At 40.6% G+C, this 25420-nt stretch overlaps 1 protein-coding gene across 4 annotated transcripts; it reads left to right on the forward strand.

Annotated features, from left to right (window-relative positions):
• Nucleotides 1-15742: 15742 nt before the first annotated feature.
• On the forward strand, nucleotides 15743-24740 carry CZH5orf63 (chromosome Z C5orf63 homolog). 4 transcript variants are annotated; one of them, XM_031054437.2, is made up of 5 exons: nucleotides 15820-15854; nucleotides 16227-16286; nucleotides 20397-20517; nucleotides 23503-23559; nucleotides 24306-24740. In XM_031054437.2, exons 3-5 carry the CDS (start codon nucleotides 20401-20403, stop codon nucleotides 24483-24485), a joined length of 354 nt encoding a protein of 117 aa, XP_030910297.2. In that variant the 5' UTR covers nucleotides 15820-15854; nucleotides 16227-16286; nucleotides 20397-20400; the 3' UTR covers nucleotides 24486-24740. The 4 variants fall into 4 exon arrangements, with proteins under 4 accessions (XP_005154951.2, XP_030910297.2, XP_030910295.2 ...); XM_031054435.2 differs by having other exon boundaries at nucleotides 15838-15854; nucleotides 16227-16355; XM_005154894.3 differs by lacking the exon at nucleotides 16227-16286 and having other exon boundaries at nucleotides 15743-15854.
• The last annotated feature ends 680 nt before the right edge of the window (nucleotides 24741-25420 follow it).

The raw sequence follows: 25420 nt of genomic DNA on the forward strand, positions 1-25420 counted from the left end.
GGAAGTCCTGGTGGCAAAGGACACTCTTTCTGTAGGTTTTTCTAGGCAGAAGAAGTCAAGACTATGGTGCAGTTTTAGGCACTTCCAGAGAAAATATCACTTTATATCCATCAGTGCAATCAATCAAAAGCATCTAACAGAGGTAATGATATCAGAATGAATATCTTTGTGTTGAGTTTTAGGTCGACATGCCAAACTTTAAACTGAAATTGTTCTCCTCTGCTTTTGCAGTGCACACTAAGCCTGCTGGTTGAAACACAGAATAGTGATGTAACAGGGACACTGTCTCCATACTTTCTTTCTCCTGTCCACACTCTCGATATCAGTTTAGATGAGGCTAATGTAAGGCTATTCAGGGTATGACTGCACAACATCTTTTAAGCATTGTGTAGGTGTAAAGCAGCTTATGCACATCAGAATAGAGCTTTGTAAAGGGCATTGTCTGTAATGGGATGTATTTGCCTAAGGAGAGCTTCGGATGAAAATGAAAATTATTAGTATACAAAAGTCTGCCTAGACCTATCCCAGGTATCTATGCACAGCCCTGAACCGACAATGAAAAAGATTCCTTGATCCGTGTACTTTTCTTCAGAGATCTGAGTATTAAAAGTTACTTTATGTCCTGGTCCTTTGGTCTGTATAGCTTCCAAAATGGACCTTGAAGAAGATATTCCTGTTTCACATGGAAGCCAAGGTGAAAAAAAAGGCATTTGAGTGCAAGAGTTCTTATTTTGAAAGACATTTAGTTAGCATTTTAATACCTATGGGAAAGGATAGTAACACAGCTTTTGTCTCTGCAACAGTCTATAAACAAAAGATTGCTACTGATAAAGACATACATTAATGCTTATAAAATCACTGTTACGGTGAAGCAGAAATGAGTCTATAAATAGAATTATACTCTATTGAGCAGTTATTTACATCTGACTTTTATAAAATTAATTATTTCCTCTTGAAATTTGAGTTATAGTCTTCCATGGATTAAAACTCTTGTGGAGAGTTCTTTTAAATTAAGACAAGACTTTTCCAAACTACCAGAGTTCAAGGAGTTTTCTTTTCCTCCTGCAGAAAAGTTTTCTCTGCTGTACATGTATGAAAGAGGAACAACTGCTTCTGCCTAAGATGTTTCTCTGCTTCACATGAATAGTTTCCATTGAAACCTCCACCTCCTTCATGCAGTTCATTGTTAGCTTTCCTAAAACTGGATGTCCAGTTATATAGACTTTTTCCAGTTATAAAGCATACAACCCATTATACTAGTATATATTTTTACAATCAAATTGGTGATATTTTATATAGCTCAATATTTTTTCCATAGAATAACATGTTAAAAACCTAGCTAAGATTATCAAAGAAGCAAAGGTAATACTTCTGCAGTTTTATTATTTATTACGAATTTTTCAGAGATAACCTAAGAGAGTACAGTTTACAAGTATTCTTTCTATTATTAAAAAATACTTGAAGGTTAGAAAGAAACTGTTAGGTTTATGGAATGGATATGTATATAAACCAGATTGTCTTAAAATGATTTTTTTTTCTTCAGAAAGTACATTTATAAGTTAGACTATTTAATATTCTTCATTTAAGTTTCCAAAAATTAACCTAGCCAGACTCTCAGCTAGATACCCTTTGCATGCTGCACAGCAGAGGAAGCTGTACATGCTTTTAAAATATCTTTCAACATGAAATAACACATTTTACAAAAGCTAGCATATATCCTATATACTGTACTTTGGGTATTTGTTTTTTTTTTTTTAATTTCACTATCACCTTTATACATTTTAAAATAAATGCAAGCAGATTTGACCTAAAAACCTCTCTATACCACTTACAGCATTTTCAAACTTTTGTTAATATTCAGAAGACCTAATTATAGAAGGTCTTGAACTGCTAACAGCTACATCCAACACTAACTACAGACAGGTTGTAGCACAGTTACTGAAATGTCATACTGACAGATTTCAGTCGTGTTTTCTTCTAACATGTCAAAATCATTACTTCTCTTCTGCATTAGAACTTAAATGGATAAATGGGTGTAAATGTACTTATGAAACCTGACATTTGTTTCAGAGGCCAAAATTATGCCTTTGTTTTGCAAATCTACTTGAAAGGTCAGGACAATGCAACATTTTCTCAAGATCTCATCATTATATTTCCTGCTATATAGTTCCACATCATTCTAAAGGAGTTGGCAGACTATCTAACAGCTCAGACCTGAAAGATATTATTGCCATCATTCAGTACTGATAATATGTACCTATTAGTACTATTGATAATAACACTAATTAACCTAAATGCACCAGTTAAATTCTCATTAGGGCAAATTCCCCACCGAGCTCTACAACCTGCTAGGTATTCAATGTACTTTAAAGCAAGCTTAGGTGTCTCTACTGTGTTGCTGTCAATTTTTTGTGTGGAAGGATAATCTGATAGCTGTCAAAAATTAGAAACAGAATAAGAGGATCTTCTTTGTTCTCATTCATGCACATATACACCCACCAATCCATTTCCTCTGCCCTCTTCCCGTTGTTTTCTTACATTTGCCTTTCAAATTGCTCTAAGATTTCTTGCCTCAGTACTGCAGCTTCCATCTCAGCCACAACCAGACTGTCAGTTGCTTACCCTCAAACTGTAGTTCTAATTTTAGTATATATGAGAAATAATGTCAGCTATCAGAGGCTACTCAGTTGTTGTTTCAATATAGAGCAAACCCTTGAAATGTGTGTGCAAAATCAGCATGCATGGGATGTGGCATATAAAATGAGCACCTCTGGCATTACTGGTATGTAAAATGCAACAACCAACAGATACTATTGGAAGTGTTTCGCAGGCTGTTCTGGTTTGGGGCATAATGATGTAGTTAAGCTTTACTTTCACCTATGTGATCAAAATTCTGCCCAAACTCAGTTCACCTAACATCCTTTATACTTCTCTGGGTGCTTTCGGTATACTTAATTCACCAAGAAACTCTGCTTAGTGTTTATGTTGCATTGTAAAGACCAGGATTCATAGGTCTGTGTTGCTGAAACAAAACCTATTACCTGAGATTTGTGTTGCTTAGTCCAGCTGAGCATTGAAAGTTTAGTGGCTAGCAAAACAGAACTACAGCAATGTTTTCATTTCCTTCCAACTAGACAAGGAATATTATTACATAGGCTGTGAAACAGCCTGTACAGATATTAGGGTTGGTTTGCAAAGAATAGAGAAAACAATAAAGCAAGAGTGCAAACAGTGGCATCACTGCTTCACTTTCATGACATTTGTTAAAATGCCATAAGTGACACTTAAAGGTGTCAGAGAGCTTCCCTCTGTGCCTCTCCCCACCCAGCCCTGGTCCCAGCAGCCAAATGCACAGGGGCTCAGTAGGCATGATGCTGAAATGTGTTCAGAAGACTGTCTCATATTAAGAGTACCTTGCAGTAGTAGAAAAAAAGGGTACACAAAGCCTTCAGAAATTGGTAACAGGGCCCTTACTTCAGAACTGAGTTAAAATTATCCATACTAGGTTTCTAAATATCAGGAGACAGGGTTGGCAAAGCCCTACTCGAGGCTCTACTTCACATCCAGATCAATGTGATTCAATGTATCCTATCCTGTTGGATATATACATACCTATATATATATTAATATATATATAGGTATGAGCTGAGAGATGGCTTCTAGCTTTCTGTGAATAATGGAAAGACAACACAAAGCAGTGAAGGTTAACAGTAGAAGGTAAAGGCTTTTGGGTTTTAGTAACTTTTCAAATATGAAATAACTTTTCATAGGCTTGCTCCAGATACATTCTATCTCCTACGCAGAAAATTAAGGTTTCTGAAACAAAATCTCATCTTTCATAAGCTATCATAGATTACTTACTTTCAAGTGCGTTATAAGAATAACCAGCACGCATCAATTAGAGAGATTTTACTACAGGATTTTAAATGTTGCAAAATCAAGCAGAAGCCACAGGGTGCCGCTATTCTGTCAAATAATCAACGTTCGCTGCAGTTTACTTGTCCAATAAATTTAGGACACAAGGAAAAGTTGTAATGTTACCTGTAAATGCAGTAAAAAGAGCCAAGGAATGATTTTGCATCCTGATGACTCACCTTGAAGAATTACTAGGCAAGTTACAATTGCTTCACTGCAATCAGACCTGTTAAAAAGGAATGAAATTCAGCAAGAACATAACAGAAGGGAGTACAACACAGAGATACAGCCAGACAAACTCCAAATAGCTCTTTGCTTCTTTCCACCCCATCATCACGCAAAATTCTGATCAGATGCTTTAGTCTATGGTGTAATTAGTGTGTACCGTATTGAGACAGGCTCTTAACATTTTGAAGTTGATCTCCCAAGATCATGGTGCTCCACCTGTTATGGTATTATGCACAGACTTCTCACTAATTTAAAATCTGTCTCATTCTTCAGCTGCAAATGCCTTCTGGCAACCTACTCCTTCTGTACCTGTGAAGTATATGAGTTTAAGTAGTTAATGGCTTTTCTCAGTGCTTGCTTCAAGAAAAACTGGTCTGCGCTGATTGATTTAAAATCCATAATGAAATGGCCTTGGCAGAAATTAGCTCTCCTTGATCAATAGAAATTATTGATTATTTTGCTTTGTAAGGAAAGCTGTAAGTACTTTGTTAAAAAACTGTAATGCTTTGGAGTAGCTTTTTGTAGTAACCCTGAAGTGCTGAAGTCCCTGCTGAAAGGTATGCTGACTTTGTAATAGCTCGCTGTGATAATCCTCAAGAATTAACAGATTCTCCAGGATTTTAGTAGTGGCCTTGCTGCTTCCTTCTCTATCAGCTGCTGTAGAATTATAACGAACAGAAGACTATCCTACTTTGGCTCACTGTAAATTTTGATTTATTAATTTCTGTTCTTTACAATTTTTATCTTAGTTCTTAGCTAAGAAGAACTATTTTTGATGTTGCAACATATGAATGGAAACCAGACATCTGCATTTTGCACAGCAATGCAAAACCAACAGCAAGAGAAGTAAAAAATAATACAGTATTTCCTGTGTATCATGGCCAGGAGACCTCCTTGGATGGATAAGGAGCTGCTGAGAAAAATTCACAAGAAAAAAAGAGGCTTATAAAAGGTGGAAGCAAGGACAGGCAGCCTGGGATGAATACAGGGATGTTGTCAGGGTAGTTAGGGACCAAGTTAGGAAAGCTAAGGCCCAATTGGAGCTAAACTTGGCAAGAGATGTTAAAGATAATAGGAAGGGATTTTATAGGTATGTAGTGGCTAAAAAACAGACTAGGGACAATGTAGGCCCCCTCCGGAAAATTTCGGGAGAACTGGCTACACAGGACTTGGAGAAGGCTGAGGTTCTGAATGGCTTCTTTACTTCGGTCTTCACTGGCAAAGGCTCTGACCACAGCACCCAAGTCTTGGAAGGCGGACGCAGGGACTGTGAAAACCTAGACCTTGGGCCTACTGTATGAGAGGATCTGGTTTGAGACCATCTTAAGAACCTGAACGTCCGCAAGTCCATGGGACCTGATGAAATCCATCCGTGGGTCCTGAAGGAGCTGGCGAATGAAGTTGCAAAGCCACTGGCCATCATATTTGAAAAAATCATGGCAGTCAGGTGAAGTTCCTGATGACTGGAAAAAGGGAAATATAACCCCTATTTTCAAGAAGGGGAAAATGGATGACCCGGGGAATTACAGACCAGTCAGTCTCACCTCTGTGCCTGGCAAAATCTGGGAGCAGATTCTTTTGGAAGGCATGCTAGGGCACATGAAAAAGAGAAAGGTGCTTAGTGACAGCCAGCATGGCTTTACTAGGGGGAAATCCTGCCTGACCAATTTGGTGGCCTTCTATGACAGGGCTACAGAACTGATGGACAGGGGTGGAGCAGTTGATGTCATCTACCTGGACTTGTGCAAAGCATTTGACACTGTCCCACATGACATCCTTGTCTCTAAATTGGAGTGTCATCAATTTGATAGGTGGACCACTTGGTGGATAAAGAACTGGCTGGATGGTCGCACTCAAAGAGTTGTGGTCAATGGTTCAATGTCCATCTGGAAACCCGTAACGAGTGGTGTCCCTCAGGGATCAGTGTTGGGACCGGTCTTGTTTAATATTTTTGTCGCTGACATGGACAATGGAATTGAGTGCGCCCTCAGCAAGTTTGCCAATGACACCAAGCTGTGTGGTTCTGTTGATATGCTGGAGGGAAGGAATGCCATCCAGAGGGACCTTGACACACTTGTGAGGTGGGCTGATGCCAACCTCATGAAGTTTAACCATGCCAAGTGCAAGATCCTACACCTGGGTCAGAGCAATCCCAGGCACAGCTACAGGTTGGGCAAAAAGGAAATTCATGGTAGTCCTGTGGAGAAGGACTTGGGGGTGTTAGTCAATGAGAAAATGAACATGAGCCAGCAGTGTGCACTCACAGCCCAGAAAGCCAACCGTATCCTGGGCTGCATCAAAAGGAGCATGACCAGCAGGTTGAAGGAGGTGATCCTGCCCCTCTACTCTGCTCTTGTGAGACCTCACTTGGAGTATTGTGTGCAGTTCTGGTGTCCTCAACATAAAAGGACATGGTACTGTTAGAACAAGTCCAGAGGAAGGCCACGAGGATGATCAGGGAACTGGAGCAGCTCCAATATGAAGACAGGCTAAGAAAGTTGGGGCTGTTCAGCCTGGAGAAGAGAAGGCTGCGTGGAGACCTCATAGCAGCCTTCCAGTATTTGAAGGGGGCCTACAGGGATGCTGTGGAGGGACTATTCATTAGGGACTGTAGTGATAGGACAAGGGGTAACAGGTTGAAACTTAAACAGCAGAGGTTTAGACTTGATATAAGGAAGAAATTCTTTACTGTTAGGGTGGTGAGGTACTGGAATGGGTTGCCCAGGGAGGTAGTGAATGCTCTATCCCTGGCAGTGTTCAAGACCAGGTTGGATGAAGCCTTGGGTGATATGGTTTAGTGTGGGGTGTCCCTGCCCATAGCAGGGGGGTTGGAACTAGATGATCTTGAGGTCCTTTCCAATCCTAACTATTCTATGATTCTATGATTCTATAAAGTTACACAGACCTCCAATGCTGATAGGTGATAGAGTACTATTACTACTAATAATAATAAAATAATAACTTATTAGAGTTTCTGTGTGCACACCATTTCACTATTGAAAGTAATCAGGAAGAACAGTCACTGTGAAAAGTTATGCCACTGAACAGGAGTGCTTACTATCTTAGCAGACAAGATCAAAGTATCACTAAGAAAGAGTGGACTGCAGGTTATTTATTCTTTTTTATTTGGTACATATGGTATTATATTCAATAGATTTAGCATCCAGATTTAAAACAGCAAGCTTTCATAGCACTTAAGCTCACTTCTTAGATTTTTAGAGTGTATGTGGTAATTCTTACCCTATAGTAATCATTATATAACACACAAAAAACCAACAAACAAACGATTAGGAAAAAAAAAAGTGATTTAGAATGTCCTAGTTTCAAAATGATCTGATTTTCAGGCATTCTGTTGAATGCATTGTGGAAATCACTCTTGAAAACCTCCAGTAGCTCCACAGAGTTCAGGAATTCTTTGTGACACAGAAAGTGGGGTTTTTAATCTGTAATGGATAACCATTAACTCTAACATGAGATATCCACAGGCTCCTCATGAACATTGGGTGTCTCAATGCAGTCAGTGCAATTTCTGAAGATTGTAAGAGTTTGAATTAAAAGATTGCAGAAAAGCTGGGAATAGAGTAAAATTGACTAAAATGTTGTCCTGAACTTACTTTAAAGCCTTATGATGTCAAAACATTTTTAGGCATATCTTTCTATATAACAATTTCAAAAGGATCAAGCATTGGATTGTTCATCAGGTTTGCAAATGCATTTAAACTTTCACTTCTGTTTAGGCTACTTTATGCTACTTTGTCAAGGACACAAATATTTGCTGATCAAATGTCAGGATGAGAAGGTTTAACATGAAAGGAAAATTATGAGACAGCTACAAACTTCTGCTACATTGCCTATATGAACTGAAGTATACAATTAATTTGTCTCAGCACCAGATTATTTTATTTTATACTGCAAAATTACCTTTCACAAGATCACCTGCATCACAGACTGACCCGTAAATAGATTTAACATATAAAAACCATTATAAAGCTACGGTACAAATTCTGAAGTTGTAGTAAGTAGGCCTTGTAGTTCTCAACAGGAAAAAAAAAAACAATCCTTTTGTAGTTGTAATTTAAAGACTTTGTTTACAAACCCTTTTATGCAAATAGTCTGATGTTAGTAGAAGAATAAAGTAACACAGTGCCATCTGTTCTCTAATAAGTAGTGTTAAGAGCAATATTCATGATATTCATTGGACCAACAAGTAAGTTGAAGCTCAGACTATTCACAGCTGGTCCAAAGAGAAGACAGCAAATGGCTAAAGGCACTCTAGGAACAAGTAATAGGGATAAAAACCCTTGCTCAAACTGTTGAAGTGTTGTACCCAGAATACCTTATTTCACAAAACAGTTTTCAGAACTCTTCCTATTTCTGTTTATATAGCTATATTTTTTTACATAAAGCTGAAAACATATCATGTGTCCAGTTAGTTTCTGAAATAATGAAAATAGTTGTTTCCAACACAAATAGGCTGCTTGCAGAAAGTCTTTTTCATTAACTGCATCATTGTCTTGAGCAAAGTTGGGCTGAACAAAACCATACAGATGACATGATGAAAATAATAGGCTGAAAACATTTTATATACATGGAGAATATATGCATAGGAACAAGACTTCATCTTTTCTCAAGTACAACGAAAGGCTTTTGCAGCAACGAATGTGTAAACTGGGATCTCAGACAAGAATCTTACCTCCACAAATAAATAGGAAAGAGCATAGATTAGATGACAAGAGCTAGATAGACCAGAGAAGTAAAAACTGAGAGAGAGGTCCGAGTTGAAGAGTTTGCCCAGTTATCAGCCTGAACAGCACACAATATGGTGACATTCCACAGGAGACAGGGGAAAAAAGGTAACATTGAAGAACCAGAGAGAGATTAGTGTTGTTTTACCTCAGCAGAACTAACAACTAGACAAACAAACAAACAAACAGAAAGTACTAAACGACCTGTATTTTCATTTAGGACAGCAGAGAGAGGTCCAGAATAAAGAATTTTCTGGTTAAAACAGTTGCTGAATCTGTGTTGGAGGATAACTCACAGGGAAAGAAGTTGTTGAGAAAACAAGGCACATACTGTGGAAACCTTCCTCCTTTACCTATTTTCAACTTGCTAATGCATACGCACTTGCATAAACACACAAGATGATTAGAAGTTGAACAGCCCAATGCTGAAGGAGTGATTAGAAAGCAATAAATTCTTTCTCCCATTCTCTCTAATGCCTACTGAAAAGTATTCTTGCTAAATGCTTCGGGATAAAACCTTGAATTTTGGGTAGATTGGATAAAATGCCCATGCTGAGTATATGCATACTGTCTTTTTAAGATGTAGGATTTCCAGTTTAACCAAACAGTTCAAAGAAAGTACTGAATGGAGTCTCAGAAATATTGTTAAAATTAAATTAAACAGAAATGATAGGGCATTTTGATATATCTGCATTGATTAGGAATAGAACAAAAAGCTCATATTTGAGAGCGTCTGTGCACATATTAACACAGAATTGCTTTAACTAGGCAATGGTGCCGAAATAAAGCTGTCATCCTTTCTGGCTATATATTTTATGAATATCCCAGGGCAGCTGATAAAGCACAATGAGTAGCTTTATATCAGCAGCAGTAATCAGATGTCACCATCACTGTTACCCCCTTACAAATTTTGTTCCATGGGATCATAATAATATAATCATAATAATATAATCATAATTACAGCAAAACCCAAGGTGTGATATAGCCCATCGTGTGTCTGTATGTAGTATCAGAGGCAATACTGCCCTGCATGCTAGGGAGATACTCATTATTGGAATTTTAGTTTTAAATATTGTTTGAGATCAAATTAACTCACTGATCCAAACAGCATATCGCCCAAGGCTTCATCCAACCTGGTCTTGAGCACTGCCAGGGGTGGAGCATTCACAACCTCCCTGGGCAACCCATCCCAGTACCTCACCATCCTCACAGTAAAGAATTTCTTCCTTAGATCCAATCTAAACCTCTGCTGTTTAAGTTTCAACCCGTTACCCCTTGTCCTATCACTACAGTCCCTAATGAAGAGTCCCTCCCCAACATCCCTCTAGGCCCCCTTCAGATACTGGAAGGCTGCTATGAGGTCTCCATGCAGCCTTCTCTTCTCCAGGCTGAACAGCCCCAACTTTCTCAGCCTGTCTTCATATTGGAGGTGCTCCAGTCCCCTGATCATCCTCGTGGCCCTCCTCTGGACTTGTTCCAACAGTTCCATGTGCTTTTTATGTTGAGGACACCAGAACTGCACACAATACTCCAAGTGAGGTCTCACAAGAGCAGAGTAGAGGGGCAGGATCACCTCCTTCGACCTGTGATCACACTTCTTTTGATGCAGCCCAGGATACGGTTGGCTTTCTGGACTGTAGGCGCACACTGAAGCCGGCTCTTTTTCATTTTCTCATCGACCAACATACCCAAGTCTTTCTCTTCAAGGCTGCTCTGAATCTCTTCTCTGCCCAGCCTGTAGCTGTGCCTGGGATTGCTCTGACCCAGGTGTAGGACCTTGCACTTGGCATGGTTAAACTTCATGAGGTTGGCATCAGCCCACCTCACAAGCATGTCAGGGTCCCTCTGGATGGCATTCCTTCCCTCCAGCGTATCAACCAAATCACACAGCTATTATATGAAAATTTTGGTTAGAAAAATTACTTCTGAAACTTCATATAACTTACTGAGAACATGTGGACCAAAATTACATACCTTATTTCACTGTCCTGTTATTCTTCTGTATGACCTCAGAGATGAGGGGAGTAAGACATTTACAACCACTGTTTATCAGAGTGGCCTTAACATTTGTTTGAAGATAAGGCTAGTACTTATCCTAGCTCCCATACAAACTTCTGTCTTCCTACAAATACTCTCCACTGAGCTAGAATTTATATAAAGGAAATGTTACTGTTAAAAAGGTTCTTAGATGCAAACATACTCAACTCTTTTTTAGCACTTCAAAGAAATGTATAATTGTTTCCTGTATTGCATGCAAAGGAATGGTCTGACCCAAAGCTTTTTAAAGAGAAAAGAAAGAGTGACATTTATTTCCAAGTGCTCTATTGGTGCTTAGTGTGCAGATAATAGTCATTATAGCAATGTTCCAGGAGAAATTATTAGATATAAGGTCAAAGTACCATCCAAACCACGATTACACAGTGTGTCATTCATGTGTCAGTACATCTAATGTTCAGATGATCACTGGGCTAACAGACAGTGAAACTTCATAGGCAGGCAGTCCTCTCACTTATGTAGGCCATTTAGGCAAATGAAAATGCACTTCAAAGGACATTCATCATTTAAAGAGGCACACTGTGGTTTTTTAGCATATGTCTTAAGGAGCTTTGCCTCAGGCTAAGATTTCTAAGAGCCATACCTTGCAGTTACACCTTATTACAAGAAATTGTTTTATTCTTAGAACCAAATTTCCTTCTTTTTTCCTGATGTTCCTCTACTCCTTATGTAAGTTATTGAATCTGCGACACCGTGGTTTTTTTTTCTTTTTCAGGTTTTTAGCTTTTTGATATTTAAATTACTTTAGCATTCAGAAACTCACATTTCACCCATACAAAATTATTCTCTTCCTTAGGGAGCCTGTTCCAATGCTTGATAATCCTTTCAGTAAAGACATTTTTCCTAAAATCTAAACCCCCCCTGCTGCAACTCAAGGCCATTTCCTCTTGTTCTCTCTGCAGTGACCTGAGTGCCATTGGTCACCTTGTCTCATCTTTCTAGGCCCTCTTTCCCTTCACTCAAGTGCTACAGGGATATGAGCCAAGAAGGAAGGGTGTGCTGCTGCCCTTGGGCACATGCTTTGTTCCTGCTCTCCCACATCCAGTCTTGGCACTGACATTTCTTCTGCTACACTTGGAAAAGTCTTGTCTTTGACAGATGGGTACCACTAGTTCCCCAGTACCCCTCCCCACCACCACTGCCCCTCCACACTGCATGATCTCTGCAGGGTCCCTACAGCACTACTCTGTGCTGCGTGTGAACCCCACAGAAACAGCAGCATATCTTCTCCGTGCTCCCCAGGGCCCCTTGCTCTCCTCCTATATACTGCTCCATGACCCCTATGCAGCCAAGCTGGCCATGCAAGGTGAATGAGAGGACAGAAAGCTGCTGGGTTTGGCAATAAGAACTGTTGACAGGCCCCAAAGAGAGACGAAAGGCCAGAGCTCAACTAGAGTTGAAACTGGCCAGTCTTGCATCAGACAAAAAAAGGGCTTTTTAAGTATGTTAATAGCAAGAGGAGGAAAATGTTGGGCCAATACTTGATTAAGATAAACTGAAACTACTCTATTCTATTTTATTGTTTTACTACCTATTGATTGAAGAGAGGAATAGACAATCTTTTAATAGTGTTATGCAGCATTTTAAATACAGTATTTATGAAATGTCCAAATAAAAGAAAACATACGAAGTAATGAAAAGCATATTGTGATATACACCAGATACAAAAATGGGAAACAGTACAGAAAGTCAAAATACCAGGGAAACAACAAAGAAATCTGGAAAGAAACCTATCTGAAGACTATCTGGAACAGAAATACATCACAACATATGTTCTTTTTAGTCCAAAATTGTGTAAGCATGCCCATACTTCAATTAAGAGATGTTCAAAAAAAGACAGGAAGACTTGTGCACTACAGCAGGATGCCTGTGCAGCAAATTTAGCCATTAAGTCCTGACTGTTCTTGCTATTTAAAGCATATCCCGTGTGCCACTATGAAGAATACAGTGGATTTGCATTACTTTCAGATATTTGTTAAATAGGAAAATTTACAGCAATTCATCTTATCCTAAGCACAGCGACAGTGTCACGTGTTCTAAGGTAATAATACTTTCTGCATCTGTAATATTATATTTTCCTCCTCAAATTGCTATGAACATCAAGAAAGATTCATCGCATAAGTAAATATATTAAAACCAAAGGTAGTTTTGTGCTGAACTATCCACAATGCTGTACCAATGCTACCAAAGCAAAGCTGGTCATTTATTAAGCACTTCAAACAAGTAAATCCTTGTTACAGAAGTTTGTAGTAGAAGGAACCCTGGCTTTTTTTTTCCCCGCACATATTTATCCCAGATTATAAATAACCTGGTTTAAGGGTGAAACCTGCCCACACCAGATAGACCTAAACACAGAAACGTGAAAGACTGAAAGCTCTTGAAAAATACTTCTCTCTTGCAAACAGTAAGCAGTCAAATGAATGCCATTTTGAACAGTTACCTCAGCGAGGCCTATTAGTGGTTTGGTTAGTAAATTGAACTGGGTTAGGCAACATGACAATCTCATTGGAATAAGGAAAGAAACATGGCCAGAACACCACTTAGCTTCAGCAGCAATTCTGCTTGAACAAAGTTAGCAGCTTGGGGACTGTGTGCCGACCTCCTCTAGCTTCCTTTGGAAATGCTAGATGGATATCCCAGAGTGGGCTAGACTAATTTTTGGAGTAAGAGTGAGAAAACTAATTTTGAACATGCTTATTTCTTTACTAACCACTGCTTTTCAACCAGCCTCTGCTGAAATTGCCCACTCCCTAAATGTTTTCCTTCAAACCCTCCTCAGAAATTAGAAGCCAGGTGGGATCCAGTTCAATAATTCCTTCGTGTGAGGTTTGACAGGTCTAGTGTATACCAATGCCAGATGCTAAAGTCAGATACTGGATTTTCTGATTTTGATGCAAAAATGAGCAGCGTCAGCTGCCACCGTTACATCTCTAGTCAACAGAAGGGATTAAGATTGTAGCTGAAAATGAGTCAGTAGGATCCAGAGCTGACTAATCCTCATGTTAGTTTAGTCCGCTAGTTAATTAGATTCATCATGTCAGCAGGGTAAGACTGCTCTCCTGGAGGGCCTTCCTACTACATGCTGTTGTACTTCTAAAAGCACAGATGAAGAGGGGAAGCTGGCTTGAGACTATACCCCAGAAGATTTGTCTCGCACTCTGAGCCTAAGAACAACTACAAAAGCACAACCAAAATCAAAAGCACAACCAAAATCCTGATGGAAATGCAGCAACTGAAAGAACATGAGCCTACATCTTTCATTCCTCAGCAGCGAACATTTGCTGGGTTTTATTAAAAAAAAAATAATATCCTTTCCTTTCTCTTTTCTGGAGAAAGGAAAATGAAAACAGCTGACAACTAAGACACAGTACAGTAGTCAAACAGAGTATCAAGAGCAAAGAAGGTCACACTACATACTTCTCTAAGCAGGGACTCTCTCCTGTGGCCAAATGTCTGTCACAATGGAAGGGATAAATCAGAGTTTCAGACAAGAATGTGGCAATTCATTTCAGCATGCAAAGAGCTCTTCCCTAAGACTGTCAGCTTGGTAACTTCTTTAAATCAGTACTTTTCCTGCTTTTATTGAATACCATTATGTTAATTTGTGCCTCTTTAATTTGGATTTATTAATACATTTAATTTGTTTAATTTGGATTTATTCATATGCCTCAAAATCTTATTGTTTGAGCCCAGCTTCACACCACCCACTAATTTGCTTAGCTCACATACTGTGTGATGCTTCAAGCTGCTAATGAAAATAGAAGAGTATCATGTTTGGAACGGATGTCTGTAGTCTCCCATTCTTCTGCCCAGTGTTACACTCAATTATGACTATACTTGCTGCCTGCACTGAATTTTAAAAGGTAAAAATTAAAAAAGCAACATATCATGTCTTCAATAAAATCAATTTTATCTACATTGCTGCTGCTTGAGTCACAGGGAAGTGGAAAGTCTCACTAAAACTGAAATACATACTGTCAAAAAGACAATCTAGGTTCATTACTTTCGTCTATTATGTTATACTTATTGCACTTTCAAAGGGAAGGAATTAAATTAAAGCCCACTTACTCTATTTGAAGCCAACAGAAGGATCATGAGCAAAAGAACTGAAGGACTGGTGCTTTGTTTTGGAGAAATTTCTGCCTTTCTACCTTTGCTGCCTGCAATTTCTCCATGCATTTCCCCATATCTTTCCCTTATGATCCCTGTGTGTTTTCGTTGTTGTGACCCATTCTGCTTTAATGCTACACACTAAATGTAGAGCAGTTTTGCCTGTATAGGTCTGGAGATACTCCTTTGTCAGCCTGAGCGGGTTGCCAAAATCCTGGCCCTGCACACCCGTCCGGGATGGAGAAGAAGATGGTAAGGCAGATCGGCAGTTTGATACACAACGGAGGGCAGTGTTGCTCAGGGCGGCACGGCGTGGAGGCTGCAAGCCAGAAACCCTCTCCGGCACTGAAGGGGTGCCCAGGTGTAGCGGAGCTCCTAGCTCCTAGAAAGCAGGGGTTGCCTGCCGGCGCTGGCTGCAGGGGCGCCTGCGGCCCCTGGTGGACACCCGCAGGAGCCAGGGCAACCGCCTCCCGCCGGCAAGACTCTTGCAGGGCTGCCTCTGAAGGAAGGCAGGCGGAGGGCTCGGGGCAGCTGACAATGCCCCTCCGGGAAGGGCGCCAGGAGCCCTGGGGGCAGAGGCGGGCTGGGGACGGGCCGGCTGCTGAAGGGAGGGTAGCGGAGGGGGCGGGCGCCGCTGACAGGCCACCGCTGGCAGGCCACCGCTGGCAGGCCACCGCTGGCAGGCCACCGCTGGCAGGCCACCGCTGGCAGGCCACCAGCAGGGGGCGCGGCAGTGGCGGGAGGCAAGCGGGCCCTTCCGCATCGGAGCCACCGGAAGCCTACGCCGCGGCCCCGCGGGAGGTGGGTGTTCGCAGGTCTGGTCCTTGCCGCAAGCTGCGCCCCATTCGCGGGTTAGCGCCAGCTGCTGCGGCGCGTAGGGCCGGGCCACGCCAGGCCTCGGTGCTAGGCAGTGACCGCGGGGGCCTCCTCAGCGCTGTCGGCTTAGGCGCGGCGGTCGCGGGCCTTATGGCGGGCTGGGGTTTCTCGCTGGCAGCGGGCCGGAGGAGGCCGAGAGCACAGAGCTGGGTGGAGGGAGCGGGGCGGTGATCTTTGGGCCGCGGAGAGGGTAAGACTCTCGGGGTCTCGTTAGTTTAATGGGCTTTGACTCTGTCTGTAGAGGGCATTATTGTTTTTAAAAATACCACCAAGAGAAATGAGGCTTTCCCATTACAGGAAATGATGAAGACCGCTGGGTGTACTCGTTACCCAACTGGGTGAAGCTGGCTGTGAGGGGTAATGGATCACTCGGCTGGAAGCTTTTCAGATGGAGATGCTTAAAATAGGCCTTTAAACTATTATAATGTTAGTGTATGGTAATGGTCCCTTGTATACGTGGATTCTTTAGGCTTCAGAAATAGGCTCGTGGCCATTATAGCAATCTATTGAGTGGTTTGTAGTTCCGAAATTTGGAGTACGGGTCTTGGACCAGAATCTAGAGTGAATACCACTGGAGGGATCACTAAGCAAAATTCTTTGCACACTAGCATGAAATCATATTTTTTTCTGAGATGGAATGCAGTGGGTTTGTGACTTGTACCCCTTATTTACTATAGTAAGTAGTTTGGAGGAGAAAATGCATAGAAATATGCATCAGTTGGTAGACAACAGCACCTCACAGAAACAGGTGTATTACTCGTGACGTTTTTGAATTTCGCGTTGATGTAAAAACATGATTCTTCCTGAAAGACCTGAGGAGTTAAGTATGTTTGCAAAACGAAGTTCAGGATTTTCCTGTATTTTGCCCACCTCCTCTGAACAACTGGTGGGGTAAAAGCCTAGTTGGAATCTCAACAGCTGAAGGATTTGGTGTCCCTATTCACACATGCTCCGTGGTCTCCTGCTATGGCACCATGTTTTCATGTTCAGCTTTTCTCTGGTAAGGAATCAAAGTGGCAAAAGCAGACTCCCGGCAAGTTTGTTTTCCTTGAAGACCAAAGCTGCTTTTGCATGAGAGACAGCAAAAGAAGGCTGTTTTAAACCACTGCTGACTTGGGTCCTCAGGAAGTGTTCTTGTATTTGCATCTGCTTGCATTCCCCATTGTCTTTTACTTGATACTTCTTTGTCAAACTACACCTAGGATTAAATGGCAGGTAGGAGTCAGTTTAATAGACATAAGGTTTCTTTAAGACAAATAGGTAGAAAATGCCTAGGACATTTTCAATGTAATATTTTCCATGTTCCTGATGTGTTACTTGCAGAAAGAGGTGTGATTTGTGCATGTGATCCCCGTATTCTGCCAAACCCAGGTTAGGGTTCCAAAATCAAATACTACATGAATGTAAAGTATATACAGATGACTGCTTGCAAGTTTATAATATTTTCATGTTTGTGTATATGTATACAGATCCATGGAAAACACGACATAATCCTGTCCAAATATGTTGGTAATTGTGCATATAAAAAATTCAAAACCACAGAGCAAGAGTATATTGGTGGCTTGAAGATGAGATTATTTAAGTGCACGTAACATCATTAAAACCTACATAGTTGGAGAGGAAATCAGACGTGCTTGTCATTCCTTGATTGATGTTAAGATGGGGTTTATACAGGTAATTATCTGAATAATGGCTACTTTCTGTGTCACGTCGTACTTTTCCAGCAGATGAGGATTTATTAAGTGATGGAAATTCTGTTAACAGGAAATTAGTCCAATTTGGCTTTGCAAAATACAGCATGGGAAACGTCCAGACTTGCAAGCATCATTTGTTAAATCATTCTGTAGCATTGTAGGATAGGGAACGGTAAGTTCTGAAGTTCACAAGCATCCTATTTTACATTTACATATGAAATTTGTTCTGCAAATAAATTGTTACAGTTACTGGGGGGTAGGTTTAATTTGGCTTCAGAACAACCACATTGAAAGATTTTGTGTGTGCTTTTAGCAGTTTAGTTTTTTTGTAACAAAAGATACATATGATACAGATGTGAGCTTGATGTGAACGCCTAAAGGGCATCAGTGGGACACTTTCTCTCAGCAATGAAACCAGCATGGAGGTGACCTCTGAGGTTGGAGCTCTGCATTCCAGAAATGTTGCTCAGCTTAGCACAGGCCAGTGTTGGGAACCCACTTGTTCACATGGTGGTAGTGTTCATGCACTAAACACCTATGTGCCCATGAGGTGCTGTTCAGAGAAATGGAACTGCTGCAGTAGATTTGCCTAATGAGTGGTAGGATATTTGCTTTCTTCACCTCCTGATCAATAGCAACTATACTTAACCCTTCACTATGCTAGCACCCTTCAGTGTTTGTGCAAAAACACTGTGGTTTGGTTTTATCTGCAGCCTTTTTATTTAATCCAAATATATAAGAGTAGTAAATTCTGTTGATTTAAAAGCAAGTGTCTATGAGGGCAAAGCTTTTGTTGCAGTCCTGTAAAGCTGAAGTTGCACCATGCTATAGCCCAGGTTAAATTCAGCAAGCAGGTCTTACTGCTTCCTAATGATGCTGTCTGGCAGCTGGGCTTCAGAAGCTCAGGGAAGTCAAGCTGTGTCATCTGTACTGTGGGAACATGATGCCATCTGACAGGATCTCACCCTCCCTCAGGGCCAAATGTCTCAGTCTGTTTTATGCTAATGGATGTGCAGAGCATGACTAGGGCCTGGATGGAGAGTGGAGTCATTTTATGGGTTGGAATTAGTCCTTTGAGTCTTTTTGTAAGTGGCATTACGGTATAGCCTTAGTATCATTCTACATAGGTGAATAAATTGACAACAGGACTCTGTTTTCCTTATTTACAAAAAAAAAACATCCAGTCAGTCTTAAGCTAACTCTGGAAACAGCAGGCTGTTACTTCAGTAGAAGTACTGGTCAGCAAAGATTTGCTCCTGAATTCCAAAAGTAGTGCTGCTTATAATTATTTAAAACTAGTAAGGAAATAAGATACCTTATTTCTTTTTGCGAGATCTTGAAGCTTAGGTTCTGATATTGTCTTACTAATTCCCCTCCAGTTGAAGTTTTGGTGGGAATCAAGAGGACTCAAATTTACCAGAGGATAGAGGGATGGGGCAGCCACAGCTTCTCTGGACAACCTGTGCCAGTGTCTGACGACCCTCACAGTGAAGAATTTCTTCCCAATGTTTAATCTAAATCTCCCCTCTTTCAGTTTGAAGCCATTCCCGCTTGTCCTACCACTACCTGCCTGTGTAAAAAGTCCCTCCCCAGATTTCTTGTAGTCCCATTTAGGTACTGGAGGGTTGCTCTAAAGTTTCCCCTGAGCCTTCTTCAGACTGAACAAGCCAAACACTCTCAGCAGCCTGTCTTTATAAGAGAGGTGTTCTAGCCCTCTGTTCATCTTTGTGGGCATCCTCTGGACTCGCTCTAACAGCTCCGCATGTTTCTTACATTGGGGACCACAGAGCTGGACACAGTACTGCAGGTGGGGTCTCATGAGTGTGAAGTAGAGGGGGAGAATCACCTCTGTCAACCTGCTGGACACTGTCTTTTTGATGCACTCAGGACAGAGTTGGCAGGACATGCCTCAACAGAAACTAAATAGAAGCAGTTTGGCTTTATATAGAAGGGACTTGATTTGCCCAGTGTAAATTCTTATGCCAGGTTTTTGTGCAGACTCCTTTTTGCTTCTGTTTTTTGCTTTTCAGTCTTCATATGCCTCGTAAAGGTCCCATTAAGACACAAGCTTGGAGGAAGCACTGTTAGTATCACTATAAATACGTGACTTCAAGACTCCAGCATGGCACGCTTCAACATTTAAGTTTACTTAAACTCTCCTGAAGAAATCGCAGACCTATCAATATCTTTGAAGAAATAATTTGCTGTTGCAGGAAAGACTTGGGGCAATGTGCATGCTTTGAATATTACCAAGTTAAATTGTCTTGGCCGCAGATTTTTTTTCACTGCATAAAGCATTATATTAATTCTATGATTAGGTAGAGATTAGTTTCTTGATGGAATAATTTGAGTAAGTAGAATATGTCAAGTGCTTCAGCAAGATTACTAGGTTCAAAACACAGCACTTTGCATTTTGTTAATATAATTTTTACTGACATCTGTGCAGTTGAAACAGCATAATGCATTTATGTCAGCATTTGTGTTAGGGAATTTAGAAGAGGCGTTTCAGTAAGAAAACAGTGTTGGTGTTTGTTTTTTTTTTAAATGGAACTACATTTCTGAGCCAGAGCCACACAACAGTTCTGCTGTGCTGCATAGTAAACCATTTCTCTTGATTACTGTGTAGATACTGTGAGCATAAAAATCCTGGGGAAATTATCTGATCATGTGTATTTTAGAACTGCAACTGAAGCATCACATTTATCTTAACATTAAATTTCATGAGCTGTAATTTGCCACAAAACAATTAAAGGTTTTATTTTTGCCTTAACAGGACAATGATGTTATGTGTTCTGAGCAGAACATTACAACTAGCAAGACATTTGTACAGGCCACTGGGGAGATCACTTTGTTCCACCAGCGCAAATAAGCCAGTGCTGACTTTGTTCACCAAGGTAAAAGCTATTTACAGAATAAAGCTAGGCAAGACTATGCATTTATCAGTTTTGATATATATGAATCCCACATGAAAGGGCTTTGCCATGCTTTTTGTCCCCATAATATTTGTGTAGTATCCCATTACTACACATTTTACTTCAGAGGTGTCTTTTACACTAGGCTTTACAGTGTAGTCCTGCTGTCACTGTAGCAAGAACGTAATTATCAGCCAGTAAATGAAGACTTCAAGATAAATGTGTCTTAGTGACACTACAGACCATTTACTAGTTGAAAATTGTTCTCTAATGGCCAATGTTTCATCATGGAAATGGAGAGCAAAGATGAGTTGTTATGCATAATCTGCCCAGGACAAGCATCAACAGCCAAAGTAGGCTCTTCAAAACATTCATGTTTACTTTCAGCATCACCTGTGAGACTGAAAATATATCCAAATAGTGCTAGTAGTACATGAGGAAAAGGCAGGTTGTGCTTTATCCTCTTTTTGCTTTATTGGCCGTAATGTTAGTAGGAATGAAATGCAGGTAAAGGTTTGTCTGTGGCATGAGCAGACAGGATTCTTAAACATGTTTATGAAAGAGAAGTGATGAGCAGGAATGGTCATTTGTGAACTGTCATCAAGAGCCTATATTACCTGCAGAGGTCTTCTGCACTTTTAGATGGAATGGCACATGGTGGGCTATACTGCCTTTGTGTGGGTTATGTAGTCTTAGAGAGCAGATAACTAGAAATGCAAAGCACTGAGTATCGACATCAGTATGGTCATGTTTGTTGGAGATGATTTCCTCTTCTTTCATGTTTGTTCATTTCTTCCCTATTATTAAAGAAGTGTTTAAATGGCATGGCATATGAATAGGTTAAAACATCTGTTTATTAATCTGTGTGTGATACAAGAACTATAGTTTCAAGTTACAGCTCTCTCCCCCTGGCCTGATTCAGCATCAGCTCATTCATAGTACAGATGTGATAAGGGAATAATGAGCTTACCTTTGAATTAATTATTGGAAAAAAGCTCTTTGTATAATATCTGTGTCTTAAAATTTCTAACTAGTAAGACACTGTATGAAATCAAATTTTCTAATAGCAGAATTTATGTAGTTCTCTAAAGTATCCTCTTGCTGAGTGTGTTTTAAACTTAAAATATTCTTCATGTCTGATGCCACTGGCAATTGCAAAACAAAATGCAGGCTACTTTACAATAAATTTAATTTATACTCTTAGTTTATTCTAATTAACTGATTTTTCTCTTCTTACTATTTTTAAAAGTAAGGAGAAAGAAGGAGGAGAAGGCGGAAGGGAGCTGTGACTTCTGCATCGACTTCAAACTGGTAGAAGCTAGCACTGCCAAATGGTTTTCTCTTCATAGGCTCCTTTTATGCCAACACAAGCATTTGTGCAACAACTGCTCCATCTTAAAAAGAAAAAAAACACCAACTTTTTTTTTGGGAGGCGGTGAGGGGGGAGGTTGCTGTCAACTCAGATCAGTTCTCCTGTCTAGCTCTACTGTACAGCTGTTTGAGTGCTTATGCCAGCACAAAAGAAGCAGTGACAGGAAGATGTGTTTGCTTTCTTCAGCATCAGTGCCAGCTTAGAGTGACCACAAAACTCCAGTCTAATTATGCAGCATAAATGGCAATTATCTGTAGAAATAAAACTGGCCCTCCCACAGTGTGCATTGTCTAACGGATCTAGCTATCAGCACTGCATGTCACTTAAGGAAGGGTTTTTTACTACCTTAGGAGTGGGAGTCCCTGTTGCCATTGTAACATACATCTAAGGGAGAAGGTTGTCCAAGACAGTTTTATCTAGGCAACTCTATTACAAATTAACATAAAGCAAGTGATGTCAGAAACCTGCTACTGTACTGTTCTATTGAAAACTATGTACTAATATAAATGGACTTTTTGAACAGATTTCACTTTTAGTTAACCTAGTTCACTGTCTGATTTTAAAATAGTTCCAGGAGTAAAAACGTATTCTTTGCCAAGAGTCAGTGTAGGTTGTCAAATGCTTTTATGTGACTGTTTTAGTAGAAAGCTCTCCACAGACCTAGGGGAATCAAGTATATCCTACTTTAACTGTTAGGAGCCTGGCATGTAACAAAACTGATGTGGAGGATTGATTCCATGTTTAAACAAGCCCTAGGAAGACTTTAAGTGGGAGGAAGAGGAGAAGGTATTCTGTGGCAGTGAAACAGAGCCATCACCTTCACCACTGTATGCTTTCCTATGTGAATTATAGGCCAGACTCTGCCATTACAGTCATTGAAGCAAAATGCCTTCATGTGAATTACTTCTTCATGTACTCACTAATCTAATAATTATGATGCATGCCCAGCAGAAGTCAGCTGTAGAGTAGCTTCCTGTAGTGGAACACTAAGGAATTTTAAAAAATTATATGTTTTCTTTGACCCCATAACAGGCCAAAACACTGCAGCTGTTTGACAGTTCTTTCTGCAGGTTGGAGGATCATGCTTAATTCCTTTCAGGCAAAAATAACTATCAGGTCGTCTTAAATCACCATCTTTAGATATTTGAAGTGACCCTAGTGACTCAACCTGATTAGAAATTGCTTCATCATTCCCCTTCTATTGAGGGAAATTCTTCTGTCAAGACTGGTAGCTGCAGTTGTTTTCAGTTTTGAACATCCATTGCTGCTGACCAAAAGATGGGGTCTGTGCATGACCTTTCAAAATATGCCCTTGAATGAGCCTTTAGAAAAGCCATTGAAAGCTGTTCATTTGCACCATGAGAAAAGTAATAGCAAATAAGAAATAATTAAATTATTTGGCTGAATAGTTTTTGTTTTATCTATGTTGCACTGATAAATAAATTTAGAAAGCATTAAGACAGGGTGTTACGGGGGGGGGGGGGAACCAACATTTACTCTAATGATCACTCCTGTCAGTGTATGTTACTTTACAGTACAAATGATCTCTGTGGTTTACTGTATGCTTTAAGTTGGTCTGATTTTTTTTTCTGTAGAAACCATGCCCTCTGTGTGACAAAGCAAAAGAAGTGCTTGAACCATATAAGAGAAGGGTAATGTATTGCATTATTGCCTACATTTGCTGTATAGAAAGGACAGTTAATCAGGATTCTTTATTTGTAAAAGAAAATTACATGGATTTATTTGCAGTGCTTTCATGGGTGACTCTTCAAGACAATTTCAGCACTTATTTCAATAAAACTTATTATCCAAAAGCATTTTGCAACAGTGCTACTCAAATAAGTATTGGCATACTAAACCAATATGCACCTTGTCACAACAGTTTTTAAAACCACAGCTTTTGTAAATACTATTGTCTCATCTGATAGAGGAGTTTTCAATTTTTATAAAGCAGATAATAATTTGTGAAGGATGTTAGTAAGTGGGGCTTCAAATATTTGAACTGTATGTGACTGCAATTTTTGCCATTTTTCAAACAGATTTTGATCTCTATCTTGAAGAAACTGTTAACAGAAGTGTTAAGTGGTCTTGCACTCTGCTGCCTAATAAGCAGCCGTGTGTTGCCAGCTGCACATTTATTGTGGCTGGTGCTCCCAGGAGAATGGCTCTGTACACAGGACCAAGAATATCATCCTCTACTAGAGAGAGAATCCTTTACGGACACATGGCCAAGGACTGTGGCTACATACATTTTGTACTCACAAAATGGGTAGTTGTCTAGAACATGGAAGAATAAATCCAAAAGCACCAGGAAAACATCCTTGCATTTACCAAAAAAATTAAAGCGGATGTTGTTTCTCAATGTCCAGTAGGTACTAACACTTTTTTTCTGTCACAGTTTATTTTGCAGGAGGTGGATATTACCCTTCCAGAGAACTCGGCATGGTATGAGGAATACAAATATGACATACCTGTTTTTCATTTAAATGGGAAGTTCCTAATGAAGCATCAAGTAGACATTCAAAAGTTTGAGGACCAGCTTCGGAAGCTGGAGTTGCAAAATGATGGAAAACACTAAAGAAAATGGTGTGAACCTGAAAGGACTGTACAAGATAAATTGTATGAAAAGCAGCATTTGTCATCTGGCCTTATGTTTCTTAGAACATATGGCACCAGTGTCCTAAAAAACTTGTGTGGCTTGAATTCTATTTTTGTATTAATCATCCAGCCCCACTGCACCAGTGGCAGTTCTGTACGGTTCATTTGACGCTGTCCTAGGCTGGCTTTTCACTGAGAGAATAAATGCTGCTGTGGAGCAGCAGATAAAGAGAAATGTGTTTATATTGGGTTTGCATGGCAAGGTTTTGGTAGCGGGAGGGGTTGAGGTGAGGGGTGGCTATAGAGTGCCTTCTATGAGAAGCTGCCATAAGCTTCCCCTCTTTCCAATAGAGACAGTGCCACCTGGCTCCAGGACAGACCTGCTGCTGGCCAAGGCTGAGCCCATCCGTGAGGGTAGTAGCACCTCTGGGGTAGAGTAGTTAAAAAGAGGACCGTAGGGTGTGAAGGAATCTGAGCAATTGCAGCAAGAGAAAGGCTTGACAATATGTGAGAGAAACAGCTCTGCCGACACTAAGGCCAGTGAAGAAGGAGGGGAAGAGGTGCTCCAGGCACTGGAGCAGAGATTCGCCTGTGGTAAGGACCATGGTGAAGCAGGCTGTCTCCATGGTGGAGCAGATCTCCACCTGCAGCCTGTGAAGGACCCCACACTGGAGCAAGGGTATGTGTGAAGGAGGCTGTGACCCCTTGTGTGAAGTCCATGCTGGAGCAGGACCATGGAGAGAGGAGCCCGCGCTGGAGCAGGTTTTCTGGCAGGATTTGTGACCACGTGGGGGACCCATGCTGGAGCAGTCTGTTCCTGAAGGACTGCACCCTATGGGAGGGACCCACGCTGGAGGAGTTCATGAAGAATGGCAGCCTGTGGGAAGGACTCATGGTGGAGAATTTCATGAAGAA

Source organism: Melopsittacus undulatus, chromosome Z, assembly GCF_012275295.1.
Source record: "Melopsittacus undulatus isolate bMelUnd1 chromosome Z, bMelUnd1.mat.Z, whole genome shotgun sequence".
Taxonomy (NCBI): domain Eukaryota; kingdom Metazoa; phylum Chordata; class Aves; order Psittaciformes; family Psittaculidae; genus Melopsittacus; species Melopsittacus undulatus.